The following is a 24,665-nucleotide window of genomic DNA, read 5'->3' on the forward strand; positions in this document are numbered from 1 at the left end:
AAAATAAAATTATTTAAACTGACAGTCTGGAAAACACTGCTTCCATTTGCTTGAATGTCACATTTACTGGTTGAGTGATGGGAAATTCATACCAGTTCTCTGCTATGCAAGTGAGAAAATATTTTTAATTTATTTTTCTTTTTCCAAAGAAACATGTATGAGTTTTTCTGAAATGGAAAAAATAAAATAAAATACACAATTGGTTTTCCATTTTAAAAAATGTCCCTTGAGCTTCTTTTAATTTGAATTCCGAGAAAAATAATGGCTTTTCTTTGTTGTACTATGCAATATATATAAAAATTATGTGATGATGTAACTGATACTGCCACAAAGTATTTTTAAACATAATAAAATATATTCCTTTCCTCCTCCTATGCTGAATCATTTTACTTTGTTCCTTTAAAAACTTCAAGTGAAAAGCTCTCCACCACAATAAGCTATTAATGTCGCCAGTTTCACAGCTCCCCACATAAATTTATAACAAGTTTTTCTGTTTTTACTACATGGGAGCACCGAGTTGTTCCTGAAGGCAATGTTCCTGCAATTCCCCTCTCTCCATCACACCCATAAGTCAACCTCCCCAGGTATTTCAGAATGAACTTCTCTTGATGGCTCCAGTTATTCCTGTCCCTCCCAGCTAAGGAGCTGTGGAGCCAAGTGGGGCAGGACAGGCTTTGGTGCTGTGCTGTGGAGAGCAGCAAATGCCACAAAACCTGCAGCAATTGTTTTGTAGCCACTGGCCAGCTCCTAATAACTGAATCACAAAATTACTGCTCATTTCTTGCTAGCTGAAATGAAACTCTATTTGCAAACATCACCCTGTTTCTCCTGAGAGTTCTGAACGTTTTTCTCTTTTGTTCTTACAGGCACACAGCAAGAACTGGGCAATGGCCCTTCAATTTGTTAAACTGAAGGTTCTGATTAATTTCATTTTTAATCTTTTAAAGTGGATTTGAAGAGTAGCGGTATTGGGCCCGGAAGAACAACAGCTCAGGTCTCAAATTCTGTCTTTTAAAAGATTCAGCAGAGTGCAGGGTTTTTATTATTTATTGGTTTGGGTTTTTCTTCTGCCCTATGCAGACTATGCTCACTTAGAGAAGATGGGACAAGGACTTCTTGGAAATTTTGTGATTGATAGCACCAGATTGTGACCCTAACTAGTTTATAGGAAAAGTCTCCTACTGAGCTGGCTGACATCAGGCCCATCCACACTGGCTTTCTGGCTTGTATAAGGATGGAGAGCCTTAGATATTTATTCAACATCAGATATTTGTTGATGAGCTGTGAGTGTCCTCACATCAGATATTTGGATGAGCTGTGGGTGTCCTCATCTCCATGATTTTTCTGATCCTCACACTGACCAGGCTACAGCTCACACCATGGTGTGGCCTTGGATCCAATGGATGGGTTTCTCTTACAGGAAATGGGAACAGGAACTGCAGCTGCTGCTGCTGAGTGACTCCCCAAAACATACACAGCACAAGTCTGTGCATCTGCTTCTGTTACACCACTCCCAAGGCACACACAATTATAACAGGATATCTTCCAATATTAATAGGGAAGCCCTAAGGAATTTGACTGCTAGGACAAAAATGTAGCCCAAAATATCAAAATAAAAGAGAAGCCTGTTGGGAACTTTTTCCTGCACACAAGGGAGATGTGCCAGAGCACAGTTTTTCTACTTGGATATTTTTATAGCTTTGTACATTATGAAAACAGAAAACAAAAAATGTGTACAGAAATATATACATTCAAGCCAGCTGCATGGAATCAAATTCCATTGTAATTATATATTATTAAGTGCCACTGTGTTATATTAAACTCTTTCTCAATTATTAACTTAACCTTGCACTTCAGCATATAAAAGTTGTCTCAGATTTTGTTCTTTGTACTTGCATTTGTTGGCAAAGTACATTCTGGGAGGTCCAAGAAATGCCTTAGACCACAACTTTTAAAGGATGTGGCAAACCAAAAGTCCTTAAAAAAACCAAATTTTGTCTGAAAATGGCAGTTTCATATGGCACACACTTCATGTCAAAGGTGATGGGGTTCAGGGGTGCCCCAGTAAGAAGCTCAGGTGAGAAAAACACACCAGCAGCAGCAGCAGCCCTGATCTGCAGAATGAGCCAAATTCACACCACACATAATTAAACACGGCTCAAGTGCAGCCACTGGAACTGCACCCACCTTCACTTGTCTAAATTTGATAGCCAAATAAAATAACATTAGTATCAAAGATGAGGAAATGTTGCTGTTATCTTATTCCAAGCTCCTGTTCAAGAGCAGGTTCAGTGATTAATCAATTGGCCTAAAGGGAAAATGCAGAGAAAAGAACAAAAATAAATCAATGTATGAAATACTATGCAATGTCAGATATACCTAGAACTGATCACATTACTGCTCTGTCAGATTGGCCTGCAATTGGGAAATATTCCTGCCTGGCAGATGTCACCAGCGAGGCAAATCACTTGCTCAAAAAGGAGAAGCAATTCTCATCTCTTATTTCTATTGAATGTCTTTGTGAAAAATACCGGTTTAGCCTAATACTAGCAAAGTTCTTTTTTACAATGAACTAATACCTATTTTTACTCATCTAAATTGGTAAAATTTTGAATAGTTACCGTGGGATCACTACAAAGGACAAAATATTTGAGAAAAAGAGTAAAAAGACAACCATCACTGGAATGGAAAAAACCTATATTGTGCCACAGCAAGAGGAGCCAAGAGGAAAACTTTCCCTAAAAGTGAAGTTATGTCAACCCTGCAAAGATCTGCTAAAGCTGGCTCAGGCTGCTCCTGCATTGTTCTACTGGGGCCAATACTCTGGCTCTCAGGAAGAGTTAATTAGCTCAAATGAAAGCTGTTCCATGCAATTACACTGCTTCTGCTACCTGAACTACTTTGCATGGCAGGGCATTATATAAAAAGAAGATGCTGTTTATAAAGCTTGCAACGGAGCCTTTTTCTCTGTTTCACACCTCCTACCTTAATTGAATCAAATTTATGCATGTATGTGTGTAACAGTAATCTCTGCACAGCACTGGGGAGACACTACAATGTGTTACAAAATCCTTTTTATGAGATACAGATCAGACTTAAGTACAGAAAGCACACTCATTGTTACTTAATAAAAAGAATATTATAATGGTCATTATTGGTAACAGCAGCTGAAGTATAATGACATCAAATAGGACTGGAGGAAATTACCAAGGAGGGTGCAAGAGACTTTTCTCTGACACATCTAAGGTCTGAATGAGCAAACTCATTGTAAGGTTCAAAAGATGAAAAAGGAGGAGCTATTGGAGGCAATTAAGGAGAAACTTCAGCTGTTTCAGCCCCATGACCTCAATGCTGAGAAGCCTCCACTCATTTCCAGATTACCATTAACTGCGAAGAGAAATGTTAACCAAGTCTTGCAGCAGGACAGATGTAATAGAAGAAAATTCTTTAACTCCTGTTTAAACACAGCAGTCTCACATAGTGCTGAGACCCTCACACCCATTTCTCAGCTGATCTGAAACTGTTGCTGCAATAACTTTACAGAGGATTTTGTCTAGCAAAGTAGCCATTGTGTAAGTACTTCTTGGAGTTTAATAAAATGCTGAATGAAAAATTCAAGTCTTACTTTCTTCCTCTATTTAAAATAACTTTTTCCTTAAGAACTTAAACGTTAAGACCCAGAACACAAAATCAGAAAGGGTTTTCTGGAGAAACAGATCATTTGACTGAAGACAAGAAAGTAACCTGCAGGCTTATTAAAGGGAAACAACTGTAATCACCAGTTGAGCACTTCTAAATAATTTCCAAGTATTGGCCATGTCTGAGTACACATACCCAGAAGAGGAACAGAAAAACCATGAACCACAAGGATGAAGAGCACTGTCACCAGGTGATGGAGGAAGGCCAGCAGGGATCCCAGGTATTCCAGAGGGAAGGGAAGAGGCTGTGCCCTCTAGATGGCATTATGTGCCTGTAGATCCCAGATGGAGCTGGGGAGCCCGGCCAGGCACGGTGAGCACATCCCCACCTGCACAGGAACCATGGGCCCAGGGGCCAGGGAGGGAGGATCACCTTCCCTTCCACGTGGGCAGGTGAGAAATGCACATTCCTGAAGGGCAGAGCAGGGACACAGACCTGGTTTTGCCATGTGGGAAGCACAGGAATGGTGCTCAGCCTAAGCTGAAAAAAAAGGGAGGATGTGACCCCATATGGGAAAGGCAACTTAACTGGGAGGAGTGATATAATATTTTATTATTTGTGAAAAAATATAATAAAAAACCAAAAACAAACCAGGAAAAAAGAAGATTGTGTTTATAAATAAACAAAACTCTCCTTGACATTTAATAGCTTCTGAAACAGACAATGTACACTAAAATGTGCATGTAGCTATCCACATCCACACACATGAGGCTCCATGTGCAGCTTATCTGACTCTATACTGAAATTTAACACTTAGTGATAATCAGAACCATCAGCAAAAATCACTTTCATGCATAATGGACCAATGTCAGACTATTCCACATTTGATTTATCTATCCTCTCTATATGTTTATAACTAATCTTAAAATCTGTGCTTGTCACCATGACAGATTAAGCAGACTTAAAAATAATCGTTTGGGTATTTTCTGCTGTGGACTATCAAATTAGCTGCATAATAAAGCCAGTGAATATTGGATCTCAAGAATATGTTAATCATACAGATTTCACATGTGTAGTTAAGCATTTCCCAACACAGAAGCCAACCCCTACAGACTAGAATTCAGCACAGTGCCCCTAATTCCAGTGTATGAGTGTAAATATACTTGCCCAGAATCCCTTCTGTAATCTCCAATGCCGTATTTCTACAAGATGAGCAAAAAAGAAACCACTATCAAATTAAGAAAAAGTGAATCACCATGAGATGTCAATACTGTTCAAGAATTTTCAAGGATAGTAAAGAGAAATTAAAAGATAAATTATTTTACTATGTTGTAAGTAAAGAGTTGTAAGGGATTCAGCTCAAACAGCTGAGGTAAATTAATTGAGATTTCTTGTGCAGCCAGGGGAGAACATCCCCAAAATACTGGGATTTTAAAAATAATGTTAGCTTGAAATTAACAACTATTTATTTAGTTTATGAACTGTAGAACTGTCATTACTGTCAGCCAAATTGCATGCATTAGTATGTAAATTAAAAATACAGGGTGTGATTCTAAAAATCACTGTCACATAGAAGCTTTCCTCTGAAACAAGTGCCACTGTGAGTAATGAGCAGGCTCACAGAAAGGGTTTGTGGAGAGCCAGGCCCATGCACAGCTCAGAGAAAGTATTTAAAAAAATTACTGAGTCTCACTCTCTGCAATGATGGATGTGTGGAGATAAACACAGGCACCTAGATCTATAGCACAGTGCTGGAAAATCTCATTCCATTCCACGGGGAGAGTGGATTCTCAATTGTAGCACGTGCCTGATTGCTGAAAAAGGGAAGTTACAGTAAATGCTGATTATCTGCAAGAAGGCACCACACTTGGAGAGAAGGGTACTGAAAAACTATCATTAGATTATAAAAGGCAGACAGAAATAGCAGATCCCTTCACTGCAACTTAACAAGGACTGTGTGCAGAATACAGTTAACATTCATTACAATAGAGAAAATCTGACAGGTTTAATAAAACTGAGATGATTTTCCCTGACTTCTGTGACTTACCTTTTCTTCACTGACTGCATCTATTCCTCGGACCTTCTGGCATCAAATCATTATTCTTGTGGCCACACTCAATACTCTGAACTATTGAAAGACTGCTGTTATGTCAGCCAGCTAAGTACCACAGAGCTTTCTGTGTGGTACACAGCTGTAAGAAAAGTGCCATTGGACTGGAACTCAGAAAATCCCAGAAAACAATTAATTTATTACCTGCTTTTTACAGAAAATAAATGTAATTTCATTTGGCTGTGGTAAAATGAACATTACATGCTTATCTATGATCTCATTTTTTTTCAATAAAATTTCCAGATCTCAATATATTGTCTTGAGGATTCTACAGGATACCTATAATTTCTACAACTGCATGCATCAAAACTTAGGAAAAAAATCACCACTGTAGGTGAACTAAAGGATATGCTGAACAGCACCCTGACTAAAATATTAATGTATAGTGAAAAAAATTGCATATAAGACATATGCATATATTGCATTTTCTACCCCTTGCAAGATGTTGGATTCACTGTCCTGGAAAAGAGCATTTTATATCATTCTGCCTTGAGAAGGAAGAAATCAGGAACAGCACAAGTTACTCCTTTCCCACGTGCCGTGTACCTCACTGGGATGCACTGATGGGTGGGACGAGCACTGAAGCTGGGAAGTAACTTTCATTAAAACCTGTTTACTGCATCAGCAGGCTAAAGGAGAAAAATCCTGATATGCAGCAAAATGCACAGGTAGTTGATGGGGTATGACACGAAGACAAGCTTAAAACAATTAAATGCTGCTCTGAGACACAGCAGAACAGAAATGAGAGTTGAAGCATACTCCATTGAGCACTTGGTTAAATTAGCTTATTTCAATATATTACTGATTTGTGGGTATGTCAGAGTAAAAAACAGAGCTGATCTGGAAGCTTTTACCCTTTCAATATGTGCTAAACCCTCAGAAGCTCTGCATGTTGTGACCCAAAACATTCAACTTCTGAACCACTGCCATGGTTGGTCATAGGAGATGCAACTCCATATTCTTTTATTTTCCCTTAGACTCAATCAGAAAAGAAAACAATACTGTTTGTAACTCAGACTGAAATTCTCAGGAGGCACCACATTTTCTTTGATTTTAGAAAATATTTTAAGCTTTTGCTGAACTGAATAGTCAGAAAAATGCAGATAAGCATGGCCTTCTCTTGCACCATGGAGACAATGGTTTAATGTACAGTAATTTTTATCCAGGCACTCTCCCATTTCAGGAGATGGAGCTGTTTGGTGAACAGTGGATCAGAAATCTGTCTCTAATGATGGCAGGAAATGGTTACAGCAATGACTGAGAAAATCTGAACTGCTCTTCTTACATCCAGTGGGCTGAACTATTTTCAACACCCCTGTTGTAAATTCATATCCCTACTAGATCATCTTGATTTTTCTATGCCAAAAGAGAAATTGCCATGAATTTCAACTGGCTTAGGGGGAAAAAAAATAAAAGGAGAGAGAAAAATAGAAAGATAAATATTTTACATGTCTGCAGGAAATACATCCTCTTCTCTTAAATACTCACCACATTCTAACTGAATTGAACTGTCTGCCCAGGAGAGGTTTCTATTAATCCTTATCCATATGAGGATATTATTTCCAGTAACATCCCAAGAGATAACTCTGTGCCAGCTGTGGAGCCTCACACCCCTGTGGGATGGCTGGAAAAGCCACGGTGGGAGATGTGAACTGGCAGGAGGGGAACAAACAAAAGCTGGGATGAGACTTTGAGGACTTCAGCCAGAGCAGGGGAGGACAGACAGCAGGAGGAAAGCAGCCCAGGGCACAAAGGCAAGGAGAAACAGGTAGCAGCCATGAAATTTGCTTCCCAAAGACCAGCTGAGCCACTGAGGACCTACAGCAGATGAGCTCAAGCATCAACAGGTTATAGAAAACATTCAGCTGGATGGTATCTGTTCAGTTTTAATTTAAAATTTCCTCAGTTATTGGAAAGCTGAAACAGCTTGCCAATACTGTTATCTGGACAGAGCTGGAATAAACTGGGCTGGTTTTGAAAGCAGTGATGCAATTCTGTGCTGATTCACCACTGTGTAAGACTTTCCCTGTCTCATTGTCTGATCCCTTGCCATAAAAAACAAAAGAGTTCTTAGGCACAGTTCAGAAAACAAATTAAAGAAGTCTCCTACTGAAAAGATTTAAAAGTAAAATCATCCAATAATTAGAATTAAGTAGGTTGGTCTTCAGAGACAAATCAGCATAATGGATCTAGTTGTGTGGATGGCCAAGGCATTGGGCTAAGAAGAGCTTCTGGATGAATCAGATTAAACACATTGGCTGGAACAAGACAGGTTGCTACAAAATTTTTAGAATGTTGCTACAAAATATTCCGAAGTTCCAGGATTTTTCTATGCATCTAAGTCAAGTGATTCACATTTCCTATACACCAGTGAATCAGCTGACTTTCAATAAACAAGAAGTCTCACAGATATTTTCAGAAACTCAGGCTCTCTGCCTCTGCATATGGTGTGCTTCTTTCCATGGAAAAGAAAATAATTATTAGTTTTCTTACCATTTTACCCTCCAGTACATGGAAAATAATTCAAATAAAAATAAAGAAGAGAAAATAATGAGCAAAGTAAAAACCAGCAGCATCCCATTCAAAGTTAACCTCTCCATCCACCCAGAGGAATTATGTACCCTTCTCATATTTCTATTTTATAGTTCATAGTTCATTCCTATCATGTCTTTCTTCCTCTGCAGAGTAGTAAAAACATAATATCGGAAATACTTGACATACTTCCTCATTTGTTTAATGGTGATGATAAAAGGGAAATGACTCCTCTAATATATTTGAACACTTAGCTTATTATCCTGAGTGAGTTTTCTCCCAAAGCTCCATTTATTAAAACAAAACACATCTTTCTGTGATGAACTGCAAAGGGTAAGAGGGCAAAATTCTTTAATTAAAATTGGAGTGGTTTGATGACTGCTTCCACTGCAGCTTGGTTTACTGAAACCTCCATTGAGTCTCACTCACCCGCAAGCAATGAGATTTTCACACATGAATTAGGCTTTTCATTCAATAACTCCAAGGTTACAATCCAATGCTACCCCAGTGCTTTGCTGAAAAATGCAAGGTTGGGAGCAGCCCTCAGTCAGTATTTCTGAGGCCAAAAGAAGCCGTGCCCCTTGCAGCTGGGGAAGCAGACACTTAGCAAACCAGGGAACCTCCTCTTTGTTGCCCATGTTTATTTAATTTTGAATGCAAATGCTGTGGTTTTAACAAGGTGTTAGCTCTGTCCAGTCGCTTCATGAGCAGCCAAAAGCAAATCTTTCTAAGCAAGCTGCACTGCTGCATTTGCAGAGAAGGACATTCAAAAGAGCTGGAACATTTCAGAGTCAGACACAGCTAATTCATACTGAATTACCCTCCCTGCATAAATGTCTGTGCAAATGACAGACCTTAATAAGCCTTCAAAGCTGACACAGTATTTATCACTGATTAAATTTTTAAAATCAAAGTAACTATAGCTTTTACAGACATGTTTAGATTAAGACTGACATTAATGCTGTAGATCAGTTTAAATCACTTGCAATTATGCAGGTGCTTGGTGCTTGTATTTCAGTCATTTGAGGCTAAACTGGGGCAGAGAACCCACGGCTCCATATTGGATAACAAAGCTTTGGGACACTCTTAGAGCCTTTACAGACACTGTTTGTCTAATACAGAATATTCTTAAAGCTTCCCTCTGTGGACTGTAAATGTGCAAATTGTTCTTGCTGGAAAAAAGAAATAGTAGACAATCTTGAAAGGAAAATCCATATAACACCTAACATACCCAGGAGAGCAAATTAAGGCTTTGTGAAAAATCTCTAACTTGTATATATGTGACTTTGGAAATATAATATTATTTTATTTTACTGTAATTGAAAATGGTGAAAAAATCTGGAACTGCTCTATGGGGGTTGATGCATGTCCAGAAGAAATTATACTTCTTGTATATTTCTGGCTACAATTAAAAAAAAAAAATGCAATTCTTCTGGTGATGAAAGCAGAATTTAAAAAAGGAAATTCCACCACGGAGTTCATATGTTATTAACCATATTTCATTAATATTTCATTTTTTGCAGCACTCCAGATACACAGAGAAGATATCAGAGAATGGGTTTTTTTCTTTGTAAGAGCTAGAAGGCATTTGATCATAACTACTGAAGTAAATTAAATGGCATTTCAAGAGCAGCCAACTAAAAATGCTGAAGGCATAAAGGAATTTTGATATCCAGGAAATCACAATTAATTTCAACTATGTAAAATGGGACACAAGATGGTGTGAACCATTTTTTATTTGTCATCTGTTCCATTTGATTAGAAACTTATGGTATTTATCAGTCAGTAAAGTGGAAATAGAATTTGCTGTAAATGATAAAGGATGTAAAAAAATTAAAGGCAAAAGGAGCAATGGGAGAATATGTGCAGATAACTCTTATCAAAGTATATGATAGCTTTCACTTGGGCTGGCTACAAAGATACTTTATTATTCTGATTTGTACTGTTCTGTGAGAAAATTTCTAGGATAAGCAGCAGTTAATAAAACATAAAAGGTATTACTGAAATTTATTTGGCCATACAACTGACAGCAAAAAAAGGAGACATTTTAAACACAACTCCCATGATATGGAAGCTATTTAAATAAAGTTTCCTGTGAAAATGAAGCCTTGCTCCTTTCCTTATTCTCAGATTTCCTGCTCCAGATGCAGCTGACCAGGATGCCTACAGGTTTTTTCCCATCCACAGAAACTCCTGAAGGAAACCACCATGTACCTCACATCTACAAGGTCAGTAACCCAGGAAGGGCAGAAACAATTTGCTCTATGTATGGAACAGAAATTATTTTCCCATACAGACATTCCAAACAAAAGAAACTAAATAATCTGTTATATTGTGCATGTATAGCTACCATTTATCCCTGAGCCTTTCTCTTTTGGTACTTCATTCACTGGAAAATTAGCTCAGATTTACTCAACTTTTTATGTGAACAGCCAAGAGAAGGTATTAACCAGAACAAAAAATACCTGCTGGATGTAAACTTCTACAGAATAAAAACTTCACTTTTCCTTAGATGTGCACTGTCAAATATATTTATATGCATGTGTATAAATGCAAATTTATATTATGTGTGCCAAGCCACAGGCCAGTGAACACAGCTGAGGAGGAAGAGGATGAAATAATTCTACAATGCCCCAACAGACCAGCTTGTCATGTGCTACAGTTGAGGAACAAACAAACAAATAAGAAGGGAAATCAAAAGCTTTCTTACCAGTGATGAAATTATATTAATAAAATTATATTAATAGGCATTAATGGATTAGGTGACACACTCTGACTATTACTTTTAACAGCTTCTGTTTATAGGCAGTGTTCAGACTCGAGAGGACAGATGGAGATCCAATTCTAGTAAGCCCTTTATTAGCCCTTCTGATTTCATTAATTCTGTAACATCTAATAATGTAAAGTAAGATTAAAGATCCTGACACCCACAGCACAAAAAGCTAACAAACAGTAATTTTTTGTTCCTTTCTAGATAGACTAATAAAATATTTAGAATAATTAGTCTTAAAATAGTAAAGAATTAGAGCAGCTAATTGCATACAACTTTTAAAAAAGTCTCTTAATTAATAAACCCTACAGTCTTTGACACTACAATTTATATTCTTCAAGAGAAAAATACAGCAAAGATAAATAATGTTAAACAACACACAGTTAACAACACTTTGTTTTGATTATATTGGATCACAATTAATGTTGGCCCTGAGCTCATCTTTCTGCTTTGATAGCTCCTTACACTCCATGTGTGGATTAACCCCTGGAGCGCTGGCATTCTCCAACGTGGTTTTGAGCAAGGCACTGCACAGCAGTGACACCAGTGAGGAGAGGTCTCCCTGCCCTTCCTCAACCAGGTCCTGCCTGTCCTTAGTGCTGCATTCTGTATCAATTTGCCACAACTGATAAGGGCTGTGACATTGCTGAACACCTCCCTACCAATGAGGACATGAAGAACTGCAAATGTCATGCAGACTGGTTAAGAATGAGGCAAAGCAAACAGAAATCATGCATGTTTTGGAAATAAAAGACCACAAGGAACCTACAGTCATTCTCCATCAACAGATAAAGCAACACTTATTAAACTGTGCACTATTTTTAGATTATTACTGTCTTAACCACTTTAGTAGCATGTGGTTTTTATCCCCAGGGCAAAATTAGAGTTATTTAATATTACATGTGTTTATTTTACAAACAGTCTAAGCCTTTGAAGTAAAATGAAAGAAGCTGCCTACACCTTTGAGATTTCAGATCCTGTATTTAGATCTAAACAGGACTGGTTGTAACTATTTATATTTTACTTTTAAAAAAGTCCTCAATAACAAAAACCCAGAGCCTTAATCTATCAGAGTACAACCCAAAAATTATCATGTAAAAGGGCCTTCACACTTAAACAAAAATGTATAGGGATAGTGACAAATCTATTGTCTACCAACACCTTACACAGGCAAGATATCACTCAGATCATTCTAAGGCATTCAGTTACCCATACCTAAAATGCTGCATAAATGCTTGAACAGAAGAGAAAGGAGAAAACACTAGAAAGGTGAAAAATGCACTTTGTAGTAGTTAAAAATTAGATTTAAATATGCAGTCTTATTTTTTCATAGACCTTGAAATTCATGTTTCTATCAAGGAGCACAAAATAATTTCATGTATATTGTGGTCAAAGTTTTACCTGCACCATTTCCATGGCTGCCTTAGAAAACTTTCAAACTTCTCCTCTAGTTAGAAGCTACCACAAGCTGCACTATTTTGCAGATCCTAATTTTCCAGAAATGCACTCAAAATGTAGAGTGTGCAATTCTCCATGAGGTCTACAAGGAAATAGATTTTCCACAGCCTGGCAGTAAAAAGGCCTGAGCTCTCCCAAGCAAGCAGTCCAGCAATTAAAAACTGAGCAATAAACTACACTGGAGCAAAACTAGTTTTATGACAGTTGTTAAACCACCTATATTAGTCTTGCAATATTAATAATTGAAACAAAACGAGTAAAAGCAATTTTTCTTATTAAATGGTCTCAAAGGAATTAAAATAATGTATTAAATTCCTTTTAAAGGTATGTGATGCTCAGCATTAGAGAGGGATCCTTTTAGTGGTCCTAAGCTTCCTGTTCACCCTTGGTAAATGAATTGTGAAAAAAATACCCCATAACATGAAATCAGGTGAACTGTGAAAGATTAGATTAATACCACAGGGTGATTCAGTGCCAATAACTGAATGAGGCAGGGGGAAGGGTGGTCTTTTATGTGTGAAACTCTTGTGCTTCTTACCTCCAGAGCTTTCAAACGCTCCAAGAGCAATTTTGTTTTTTCCTTTTCCTCCTCAGTGCTGCTGCTTTCACTTCTTGAATCTTCATCTGCCCGTGCGTGAATTTTTTCCATGCCTTCTTTACATCTCCTACTGTCTTCTGACAGCTTTTCCTGCAATGATTTTTTAAAAATGTCATTACTCACAGGTGCAAATGAAGTTAACTATGCAAATACCTCCAATCCTCCCTTGTATATGAATGAAAAAAAGACAGAGGAAGTTGCTAGTGACATGATTAAAGTGCTAAATAAGTGGAGTCACGAAGGCTCTGTGACACATGCTATGCCAATTCTGCAAGCGTATGCACATCTTAACTGCTACTTCCACGTCAGATTTTTAAAACTCAGAACTTGTCATTTCTTCAATAACCTCCATTTTCTTCTTTAAAAGTTGCAATGAACACTGAACATACCAGCTTTCAGCGGCAGCTTTTTGCCACTGAGAGATAAAGCAGTTTATTGAGGGAAAGGTAACATATGTTCACACCTAATGTCTTTCACCTTTCTTCATCTAGAGCTAATATTGAATTATTAAATAATGGGCTGAGAATCAAGCTGCTACCAAATGAATACTGATTTAAGATCTGCTCTAGCATATAACTGGAGAGAATGAGACTGACAACAAAACTTTCAGTAGTGCCCCAGTCTATTTCCAGTCAGTCAGCCTGAGCTGGTACCAGCTGCTGAGAGGCTGCTGAGTTTTACCAGAGCTCCGTAGAAGTAATGGGATTGAACAGTGAACCCTGCTATCTCCAATAATTTTCTCTCCAAGCTCTCTGTCCACAGAGAGAGTGAGACAGGGAAAGAAACACCAAGACTAGAAGCAGGCAATGTAAAACACTGCCCAAAATTACAATGCAAGCATAAGGGGAAAAAAGAGAGCTCCACAGATGTTGAGAGTGACCCATCATCAGAGCACAGCACGGGAGGGACTGGCTCTACCTTCTCTAAAGGTAAACCACCTTCTCTACCTGCATCAGCAGATGCAGTCTGACAACTCATGAGCAGCTTGAGAATGGAAAATGTGACGTTAATCCACATTAAATACTGGGTGTCAGAATAAATCTGGAGAATTCCTTCAATGAGCATCTAGTCTTTGTGTGCTTTTCTGATAACTATGTACAAAAGCTCAGACATTCATGATCTTTGAGTTACCCCAGATTTGAGATGCTTTCCCCATAAATACTATACAACATGCAATCTGTCTAAGCACAGAAGTGTGCATCTTCATGAAGAACTGATCCTGCTCGAATAATGTGCAAATACAACTGTTTGAGAGTTAATAGCAAGGCATTGTCTTTACTAAACCCCACATAGGTAGCTGAATTAAAAATCAGCATTCTGGATCACATTCACAACAATGTCTTTTAAAATATTAACTAGCTTAGAAATTGACTATTACTATGTTAAAACTTTAATCAGGAATTAGTTTTATATGCTATGGGCTTAATTAATAAACACCCTTACACAAACCATGAAGCAAATATCTCATTCTGAGTCCCAAAACACAGATGTCAAAGAGCTATTCCATCAGGTTTCCAACATTACTGCTACCCTGATCACAAAGGAAACATAAATATTGTACTTGGGCTTTGTTTTTTTGTTCTTGCTACTCACTGATGCAACAATCAAGTATCTGTATAAGAGCCATTAAACCATTTTTGCTTCAAGTTGCCCAAAGGAGTGCATTGAGATAAAACACCTCAATGAACTCAGGGGAAAGAAATGACAAAGGTATATCTCTGATGCAATTCAAATACAAACTATTATTTTTAGGATGGGATGTGACATGAATTAGATGTGGCTAACAATAGTAAGAAAACATAAACATATGCACAGGGTCACCTTTGCTGCACAAACTCAGGGCAGCAATTTCAAAGGACAAGTAGAAGAAAGCACAGGTTATGACATTTCATTACAGAAAGTGGAGTAATGCAGCTTCTCATAGAGTAAATCCCAGCCACAAAAAAAGTAATCTATTCATCTTCTAATTACAAAATTAGATGAACTTTACACACTAGTGGCATAATCAGAACACACATCCTGTTTTACTCTGATGTGCATTTGACTACCTCATGATACTGCTCTGAGTGCTGAAGTACAGCTCACATAGTTCCAAAGTAGTTGCTACTAAGCAATAATAAATGAGTTCCAGCATTCCAGCCATGGAAAAGGTGCAGAACAGAGGAAAATCTTCCAGCCTTAGAAACTGTGCTTAGACATGCCATGTGCTGAGGGACTGCCCCATCACATTCACCAGTTCCACCTGGGTGATGTCCAGTGAGGGCTGAGTGGAAAATCCACACTCCAGAAAGCAAGCAGGGATTTGGAAAGCACCCTTTGTGCTAAAAGTCAAATCCCTAAAGTGACAAAGGCTTTTGGAATGACAGAAACCTCTTGGGTGTGCAAAATCTGTTAGTATCAAAGGAGCTGAGTGCTGGGGGAGGAAATGTGCATCTCCGGGGGGATGCTGGACAAATCCTACAGAGGGCTCTGGAGTGAGCATGCTGAAGGCAGCAAACAATGGTGTAAAGCAGCTTACTCCTTTTTTCCCTGAATTCCTACACTTCTGGTGTTTTCTCAAATAAAGAGCATATTTTGCCACTCCTGAGCAGTCCCTGCTCATGCCTCACATACTGCACCGTCACAGGCAGGCTGTGTTCAAAGTGAATAACAAAATCCTCCCCAGGTGCAAAGCCCAGCAAAGGCAGAGTAAGTGCTGTCCTGCTGATCAGTGCAGTTTAATTTCTGGGAAAAGGTAACAGTTGGAAATGGTGTTCTGGAAGTAAAACAGCTTAAAAAAAAAAAAAAAAAAAAAGAAAAAAAAAAGAGAGGAAGAAAAAGCTTTAATTCCACTCTGGGTCTCCCCAGACCAATGAGTTTAAGATACATGCTTGTATCATGAGAGGATGCAAACACAAAAGCCTGATGAGAATTCTGCAGTAAAGGCTCATCTATGTCTCTAATGCTCTGTGTCAACAAAGAGAAAATAAAAATATTAAAAATTCAAATCTTACAGAAACTAGGATTATGCTGCTCACTGTAGACCCTTTACCACAGAAATTAATGAGAAACTTACAATGGAGTCCCACATTGTGTAAGCTTCTCAGGCTGGTTTAAACTGCCACTGCTCTTCTGAAACCAACAGCATTTTGCAAATCATGAATTACATCCTGCCCTGACCATTATTCCTAAGTTTTCAGTTTGCCCCATAAATCAAACAAGCAGTCCAGCGATGATGAACCCTTTGATGAAACACCATGGGCCCCATGGAAAACAAGGGATGGAAACAGTCCCTGCAGCCCAGGAATGGCAACCATGATCCAGGATCAATGGAAAGATATAAATCACTAAAGACATTGATCTATGAGGCTGGACAATGCAGTGGCCTGACTGAGACTTATCAGAAAGCTGGATTTCAGTTAGCTGAACTAGGAGAGAGCAGTATAATATTCCCTCTTTCCACTAATAAATAAAGTAAGAACAATAAATTAAGACAGTAGGAAATCCACCTGAAATGGCAAATGATAATTTACTGGAAACTGTGGAATGTAAAGCCAATTTTCTCTCTTCTCTCTTCCATCTACCTTTCAGAATATTGAACAAGAAAGTGTTTTCACTGTTGATAAACAGGGAGTAACTGCAGTGATGGAAAAGATCATAGAGAAGCTTTCAGAAGATAAGAGAACAAAGTGCCTGTTTCAGAAATTACCTCTTTCTTCATCCCAAGAAAGGCAAAAGGCTGCTAACCCTAACAATTACTCATTGGGATGTCTTTCCTCTGAGAACTGTCACCTTTTCAAGGAAGAGAAGTATTGAAGGGATATTTAGTTAGCTATTTCTTAACTATTATTTCAGAAATTATGTTACTTTAGAAGTTTTTTTGGTAGTACCATCAGCCCTTTCTAAGATGCTTTCTAGGAATAATACTACACAAATGCACACACGGAAAAGGAGGAAAATAAAAGAGACCTCATGTAAAAATATTTCAATTTGCAGCTATAAAATTTCAAACCAAGAAGAGTAAACATCAGAAGACACAAAGAAAAAAAAAAAGTAGCTGGCAAAGATTATTCTAGAATTTCTTTTTTATGGTGAAAACTATGATTAGGCACTGGACAAGTGGCTATAATATTACAAGATAGCATAATCTAATACTGATATAACTGGATCTGGAATCTAGAGCACTGATTATAAACAAGCACACATGACAAAATCTTATTGAACCAAACTTGAATTAAAAAAGATCAACATTTTTGAAATGCTGATTTTCCCAGAGAGTATTGGATGACATGAACTGCTTGTCTGGAAAGTGATAAGCAATAATTAGAAATGACATCTTTGCTTGTAGAAGCTAAAGATCATTTTCATGTGCTAAGCACAGGTTCTTTAGAGAAGTGAAGTTTTTCAGATGCAGTTCAGTAAGGATCTCTCAGACACAAAAGATCTCTATTTCAATTTTGTGTGTGTCAGATTGTGATGCCTGAGTGGGATCTTCTTTTCTGAATTCCTTTTAATTCTTCAACTCTGAAATTTATTAGAGACAAAGGCTTTACAATGGTAGCAAATTCAAATTCTTCTGATAGTCATGCCTGCAATTTTCTAAAACCACATTTTAATCACACATTAATCAACCAAGAATAAAATGTAAGTAAGATATATAATTAAATAGTGCTTATGATTGCAGAAAACCACTTAACTGAGGAAAAAACCCAAAAATATTCACAATGTAGATATTAATTATTCTTATAGAGAGGCAGTGGTAACAGGCATCCAAGAATCCAGTCTATGTGGAACCCAAACTATGCTGATAACACCTCAAAACACTTTGGTGCTTTCTGTGGTGTGCCCAGAGCTTCCACAGGACCTTGTAAATAAGATATTTACTGGGCAGTTATCTTAGATTTTAGTGAGTGTGGTGATCTGAGTACACTACACCACACACTCTAACACTTTCTACAATCAAGGCAGATCTCCCTCCAAACCCAAACTGCAATTTACAGTCCACACACGGAATTGTTTGTGTTTGCACCGCTTTTGGCTGGGCTACAGCTCTGTTTTCTCACAGTAGCTGCTATGTGCTTTGGATTTGTGCTGCAAACAGTGTTGACAACACCAAGATATTCCATTCCTGCTGAGCAGTGCCTACATTACACGGCCCCAGGAGCTTTTGTGCTCCTCACCCCATCAGCGAGAGGCTGGGGGGGACAGGGAGCTGGGAGGGGACACAGCAGGGACAGCTGAGCCCAGGTGACCCAAGGGATGTGCCAGAGCATATGGAGCATCCTGCTCAGCCATACAGGGCAGGGGTACACTGCCCAGGGGCTGCTGGACACCAGGGAGCGAGCAGCTCCTTACATTTGCATCACTTCTCTTTCTTGGGGTTTATTTCCCTCTGCTATCTCCCTTTCCATTACAATTTGTTGTTGTTGTTTTAACATTTCCATTACTAAACTATTATTTTCTCAACCCATGAGCAGTGGCAGAGCAGTGTCCAGGAGCTCCTTTTTTCCTCGGTCCTTCTCAAAATTAAAAGCTTCAGTTAAATTGATTAGCAAAGTTATGAGCAGGGAAAAAAAGAACATTTCTAAGAAGCTGTTCCTTCTTCTTCTAGCTAGATAAGGTAATTCATGTCTCTTGGCAAACAAAGGCTCAACTGCATGTATTATGTTAATTAGCATCCTTCCCATTTTGCTTATCTGAGATGATACTGATGACTGTTGAGGATGCATGAAAGTGATTATCTATTTTAAAATTTTAAAAGGAAACTCAACACAGATAACCTGGGCATATGCTGCTCAACATAGATTTTGAAGAGTGTTTCCTTTTTCTGCTGGCTTGGATTCAGTGTGCTTGGGATTTCAATACATGAGCATAGTTCAGAGGACTCTTTACACCCTGGCACAGGTGTGCTCCCAAGGCCACTAGAGATCAAGCAAAAATTACCATTTTCTGGGACAGGAAGGAAAGGAGTGAATCAGGCCCATGTGTGGGGAAAGACGATTGAAGTGAGTAGCAGGGGTGGCACAGGAGCCAGAGGAGGGCTTTGAGGGTAGTTGGGAGATCTGTGGAAGACGAGGCTGATGTGTGAAGGCCGGGGAGGCTTGCCGTAAAGCGCGACTGTCGTAAAAGTGCCGTAAAAGCGCGACTGTCGCAAAATGGGCGATGCCGTAAACGCGACTGTCGTAAAATGGGCGATGCCATAAACGCGACTGTCGTAAAAGGGGCGGTGCTGTAAAGCGCGACTGTCGCAAAACTGCCGTAAAGCATGACTGTCATAAAAAGTGCCATAAAGCACGAGTGTCGTAAAAAGTGCCATAATGCGCGAGTGTCGTAGAAGTGCCGTAAAGCGCGAGTGCCGTAAAAGTGCCGGTGCCGTAAAGCGCAACTGTCGTAAAAGTGTCGTAAAAGCGTGAGTGTCATAAAAGTGCCGTGCCGTAAAGCGCGACTGTCATAAACCGGCCACAAAGCGCGAGTGTCGTAAAAAGTGCAGTGACGCGCGAGTGTCGTAAAAGTGCCGTAAAGCACGACTGTCGTAAAGCTGCTGGTGCCGTAAAGCGCAACTGTTGTAAAACTGTCGTGAAGCATAACTGTCGTAAAAGGGGCGGTGCCGTGAAGCGCGACTGTCATAAAACTGCTGTAAAGCACGAGTGTCATAAAAGTGCTGTAAAGCGCGACTGTCATAAAAGTGCCGTAAGGCAATACACACAATGATTTTTCATGCAGATAGTTAGAGCTGTCTCACTTTTACCCTCCTGATTTTCTTCTGGGGTTTGGGGGTTTTGGGTTTTTTGGGTTTTTTTTTTCCTTCTGGGGTTTTGAATTTTTTTTTCTGGGCTGTAGGGCTTGGTTGCCAGCTGCAGTCAAACCACAACAGTGTATTTATAAATTGTGAATGCTTTTCCTTGCCAGACCATTCCACAGACTTGATGCATTCTCAGATGATGTCTTTTCAGCACTGTTTCCAGTGCAGACCTCCTAGTGCTCAACACCATTCACTGTGAGCACCATAAAATAAGAATTTCTAGACTGTTGATGAAGATAAAAGCTGTAGATGAGGGTTTATTTGTACTTTCATTAAAATAGCAGCCTCAAGCTATGCACAAATAGCTCAGTCTTACTGCACAAACTGAAAAAAGGCAGAAATTGCTCCAAGCACTACAGACTTAACATTCCAACAAGTTTAAATTTGCTTTCCAGTGTCACCTTGCTCCTCTTTCTCCCTCAACACGGCCTCTTTTTCCTAAATATACCCTTTCAAAATTCACAGTATCTTCTGATATGCTTTATAACCAATTTCATTTAACAAAACCTGAGATGTGTAAAAGACATATGCTAACTCTAAGGTGAAGTAAGTGTGTCCTGCAGGACTCTCAGTATAGGAGTAATCAGAGATATCCCTGTGGTATGAATACATTTTTAAAATATGCAACTTTAAAAAAATTCTTTATTTCTTAATGGGAATTCAATTAAACACAATAACCCAGGCCTGAAAAAAACACAAACCAAATCATCAATGAGCAAACAAAATACAATATGAAAAAAAAATGGATGCAACTAAAATTATATGCAATTGGAATTATCTTTGAGTATAAGGCTACAAATATGACTTCTGCTTTACCTTCCTTGCTTTTATCTATATATTCAGCTGTTTTCTCTTGCTTTCTTTTCTCCCAGTGGAAGGAGAAACTAAAATATAGCTTTGCTTTAGACAGCACATCAGTAAGTGTAATAATAATATATTTTTGTTTAGCTAACAGCTTTTGTTCAGAACAAGCTGACCAAAATTGAAGGTAAACAAAGGAATGCAACACATCACAAAAGTTTACAGAAACATCCCAAATTGTTCATGATTTAACATTACCCTTGTCAGAAAAACATATTAGATTCTTCTTTTTCATTTCTGGATTTCACTTTCAAAGTAAGCAGAGCGAGCAGCAGCGTTCCCTAGATTAAACACTAGTGATGGATAAGGGGAGCAAGTTCATACTTTATGTTTCTGATATGTGCCTCCCTCCACCCCTGTATCAATCTAAATGTTCTCCACATTATTCTCCACTCAGAACACTCCCCACCAGTACCAGCTATCATCCCTGCTGAACAGCTCTGCAGCAGCATTAATAAATTTCCCAATGATGCTTTTATTGGCCACTCCATGCATCACAAACATATTTCTTTTGAAAAAGTTCAGATTGGAAAAGAGCAGAAAACCTTCAGAGTGCACTTGAGGATGGAGTGAGCTCCTCAGATCAGCAGGAGGAGATGGGATTTCTTGTCCCCAGGCCCCAATGCCAGCTCCTGTCCCTAGAGAATGGAATTCCCATCACCAACAGCCACCTCTGGCACTGCAGAGCAGGAACCAGGACTGAAACCCCAGGCCAGGTGTCAGGCTCAGCAGGGGCAGGGCAGTGATTTTTCCATTTCAAAATGGAAACCTTCAGTCACACTCATTAGCAAAGTTACCGGCAGGAAAAAAAAAAAAAGAACCTTTCTAAGCAGCTGCTCCTTCGTCATATATCTAGATAAGGTAATAGGAGAATAATATTCAGTGTGATTTTTTACACAGATATTCCCTTAGAAATTGGTTCGTTATACTATCATACTTAAAGTAATAATCTTTCCTTCCAGGAAAGCTGTATGTAGCATTTAATCTTTTGTGAAGGGGTGTGTAGGTATTACAGTAACTACGCTTGACTAAAGCTATAGTATTAAAATACCTTCCTTTGAACTAGAAATAAGCCAAACTATTCTGAAATTCAAATTCAGTAAATTTTATGTAACAGCAATTGAGGCAAAAAAAAATTCCTCTGGATTTAAGTTGCTAGAAATAAGCCAATTTTCCTTCCATAGTATTCTGGAATGAGATCAGTGTATTAGCTGACTGGTTCTCACCATAAGCACAATTGCAGAAGCTGACCTACGAAGTTACCTGTGGGATTAGGAAGAAAACACCTGGTATATTATTCCATTACCAGGTAATTTTTTTGTAAGTGCCAGGGAACAGTTTCATGTATCCCAGCAGTGTAAGAAAAACTTCTGAAAAAAAATTAGAATTCATCTTCATGCAAAAATAAGATGTAGGAACAATCATTCCAGATTAGATCAAAACTTCAACTTTTCAAGCACATTATTAGAATTCAGATTAACTATCTTAACTTTTCCTGATCAAGAGAGCACTTTCTTTCCAAAATAAATTTACTGGTGTGCTACTAAGAGAGTGCTTTTGTTAAAATAATTTTCAAAGACAGAATGATTATCAATTCAGCAGAATCACCCTTTTTTTGCCTTAGAAAAAAAGCAAAATTTTGGATTTTTTTCAACTAAGCAAAATTTTATATTTTTTCCCCAGCTTTTTAAAATTAACTAACTAGTGCTGCTTTCTGCTGGTTGGAAAATATCAAGGAAATAATGTCAAAATGCAGAGTGAACAGTATCATTTATGGAGATGGGGAAGTAGGGAGAGAGCAATCCATTTGACCACGTATAAATTCATTCATTTGGGGAAAGTGAAACATTCATGTTCAGGCAATGGGTGACTTTTGTGGATTCATTCCCAAAGTCAGAAACAGAAGTAAGATATAGCAAAGGATAGAAGAAATACAGTATATAAGAGTAAAATGTAAACTAGAATTATAGTCAGTATAATATAATATAGTACAACCAAATCAGTCAATCTTGGCCTCTTCATACTGCAGATATCTAGAGGATGTGTGATGGATTAAAGTGGTAGCATAATGGCACCTGCACACTGTGAAAATGTAGATCTGTATCTGGAGACTTCATCTTTCCTTCACCAAACTTGGTACTTCAAGGATTGGCATTGCATTCTCAACAGAATAGCAAGAATAGCAAGAAAGATGGTCAGAGTCAGGCAGAAGCTGTGGGTGACTGGATGTAATCAAACATGTGGATAACTCTTGTGTCAGTACAGAACATCCTTGTTTCCTTTCTCTTTAATTTGGTAGTTCTTTCTTTTGAGATGTAGCCAAGGTCAGTTTGATGGGCATTGGAACAACCTGTCTAGTGAAAAGTTTCCCTTCCTATGGCAGGGGGTGGGATGAGATGATCTTTAAGGTCTCTTCCAACACAAAAAAATGTTGTGACTCCATGATTCTGGGAAGGAAAGAATAGCCTGTTTTCTGAAAAACATGCACACAAATGGCACATTTCACTTATGAGGCTTTGCTGTGTTAAACACAACTCCATCGCTGTGCTTCGTTATCACAAACAACGAAAAAGGGAAAACTCTTTGCAACAAAACTGAAATTTTGAACAGTGCCTCAGGAGCACAATCACCCTCTTTTGGGGGTAGAGAATCCAACTTCATTTTGGTTAAATATTTACCAAAATCTTTGCATAGTGGCGCAAATCTACAAAAAGCCACAAGGAATTACATTGTTACTGAGCTAGCCCTGGATTTCTCTGTATGGAAAAGCAGTCCAACAGCAAATGCTTGTGTCCTTGACATCCCAGGATTTCCAGTGGAGTTCCCAAGAGTGAGGATGGCTCCGCTGTGCTCTTCTCTGTGAGACACAAATCTGCCAATATTTGCCTAGTAATGTACTCCCTAGAAGATTAGGAGGCTTGGCCCATGCAGTCCCCTGAGGGCACTTCCACTCCAGAGACAGATGTTTAAGGATATACATCCTCTTCCTGCAATAGAAGGTAGCATTAAAAATCCTACATGGATTTCAGCTAGGGAATTCAAGTAGTGCCTTTTTTTCAATTCATGGTCATGCCCCTATCTGTAAAATGTTACATATCAATGGCCTGAACAATAATCTTATATAATTTTGTGTTAAGATAAAATTATATTGCCAATGGTTACAGTTTTTCCTCTAGTGAAAGAGCTCTTGACACCAACGGCTGGGCAAATTAGAAGTGACAGCCACAACAACTGCTCCACACTTGAGTAACACAAAAGCATGCAGACAAAAAATGGGGTTGGTGGTGGCCAACAATGCCACCTGAAGTGTGCCTGTATCACTTGTGAATGTTTTTACCTCCTCAATGTGACTGTACCAGGTCTGTCCTGAGCTTTAGTGCTCACATGGACAATTTTAGAATGATATTAAATTGTGAACTTATAACAAATTCTCTTCGTCATCTATTTCATTCACTGGAGATTGACATAAAGTCAAAATGAGTTAAGAACTCCAGGTCTTTGAGTGATCTGTAATCAGGTAAGACTCTACTTAGAGTATCCAGCATTGTGATCAAACAGGAAAGTTTTTTGATAACCAAATCTCAAGGGCAAACTCAGGGAGGAAAGTCTGTGGGGTGATTGGTTTAAAGTCTGGGGTTCAAGAACTGCACACAGTTATTTCTGGGGAGTACATGAGCTCTTGGTTTGGCCTTTCATGATCTTATTTTTAGGTGGTCAATGTCTCTTGGAAACACCATAGAGCTAATGCATAGTAGAGCCTTTTAGTCAAATAAAATATAAAGTAAGAAATATGATGGTTAAGGCTGTTCAAATAACATGCATTCTTGTCTACATTTATGCAAGCGTTCATTATAATTTTTCCCTTTATAACAAAGGAGAATTTGATTTGCAATCCTGCTTCTTAATTCATTTACCC

At 38.5% G+C, this 24,665-nt stretch overlaps 1 protein-coding gene across 1 annotated transcript in view; it reads right to left on the reverse strand.

Moving 5' to 3' along the window:
* NCKAP5 (NCK associated protein 5) overlaps positions 1-24,665 on the reverse strand; it is a 363,982-nt gene that overhangs the window by 102,360 nt on the left and 236,957 nt on the right. Inside the window, exon 7 of the mRNA XM_058809518.1 lies at positions 13,048-13,197. Within this exon, the coding sequence (XP_058665501.1) occupies positions 13,048-13,197 (150 nt within the window). The remainder of the gene's footprint in view (positions 1-13,047; positions 13,198-24,665) is intronic.

The sequence above is a fragment of the Ammospiza caudacuta genome, chromosome 8, assembly GCF_027887145.1.
Source record: "Ammospiza caudacuta isolate bAmmCau1 chromosome 8, bAmmCau1.pri, whole genome shotgun sequence".
NCBI lineage: Eukaryota > Metazoa > Chordata > Aves > Passeriformes > Passerellidae > Ammospiza > Ammospiza caudacuta.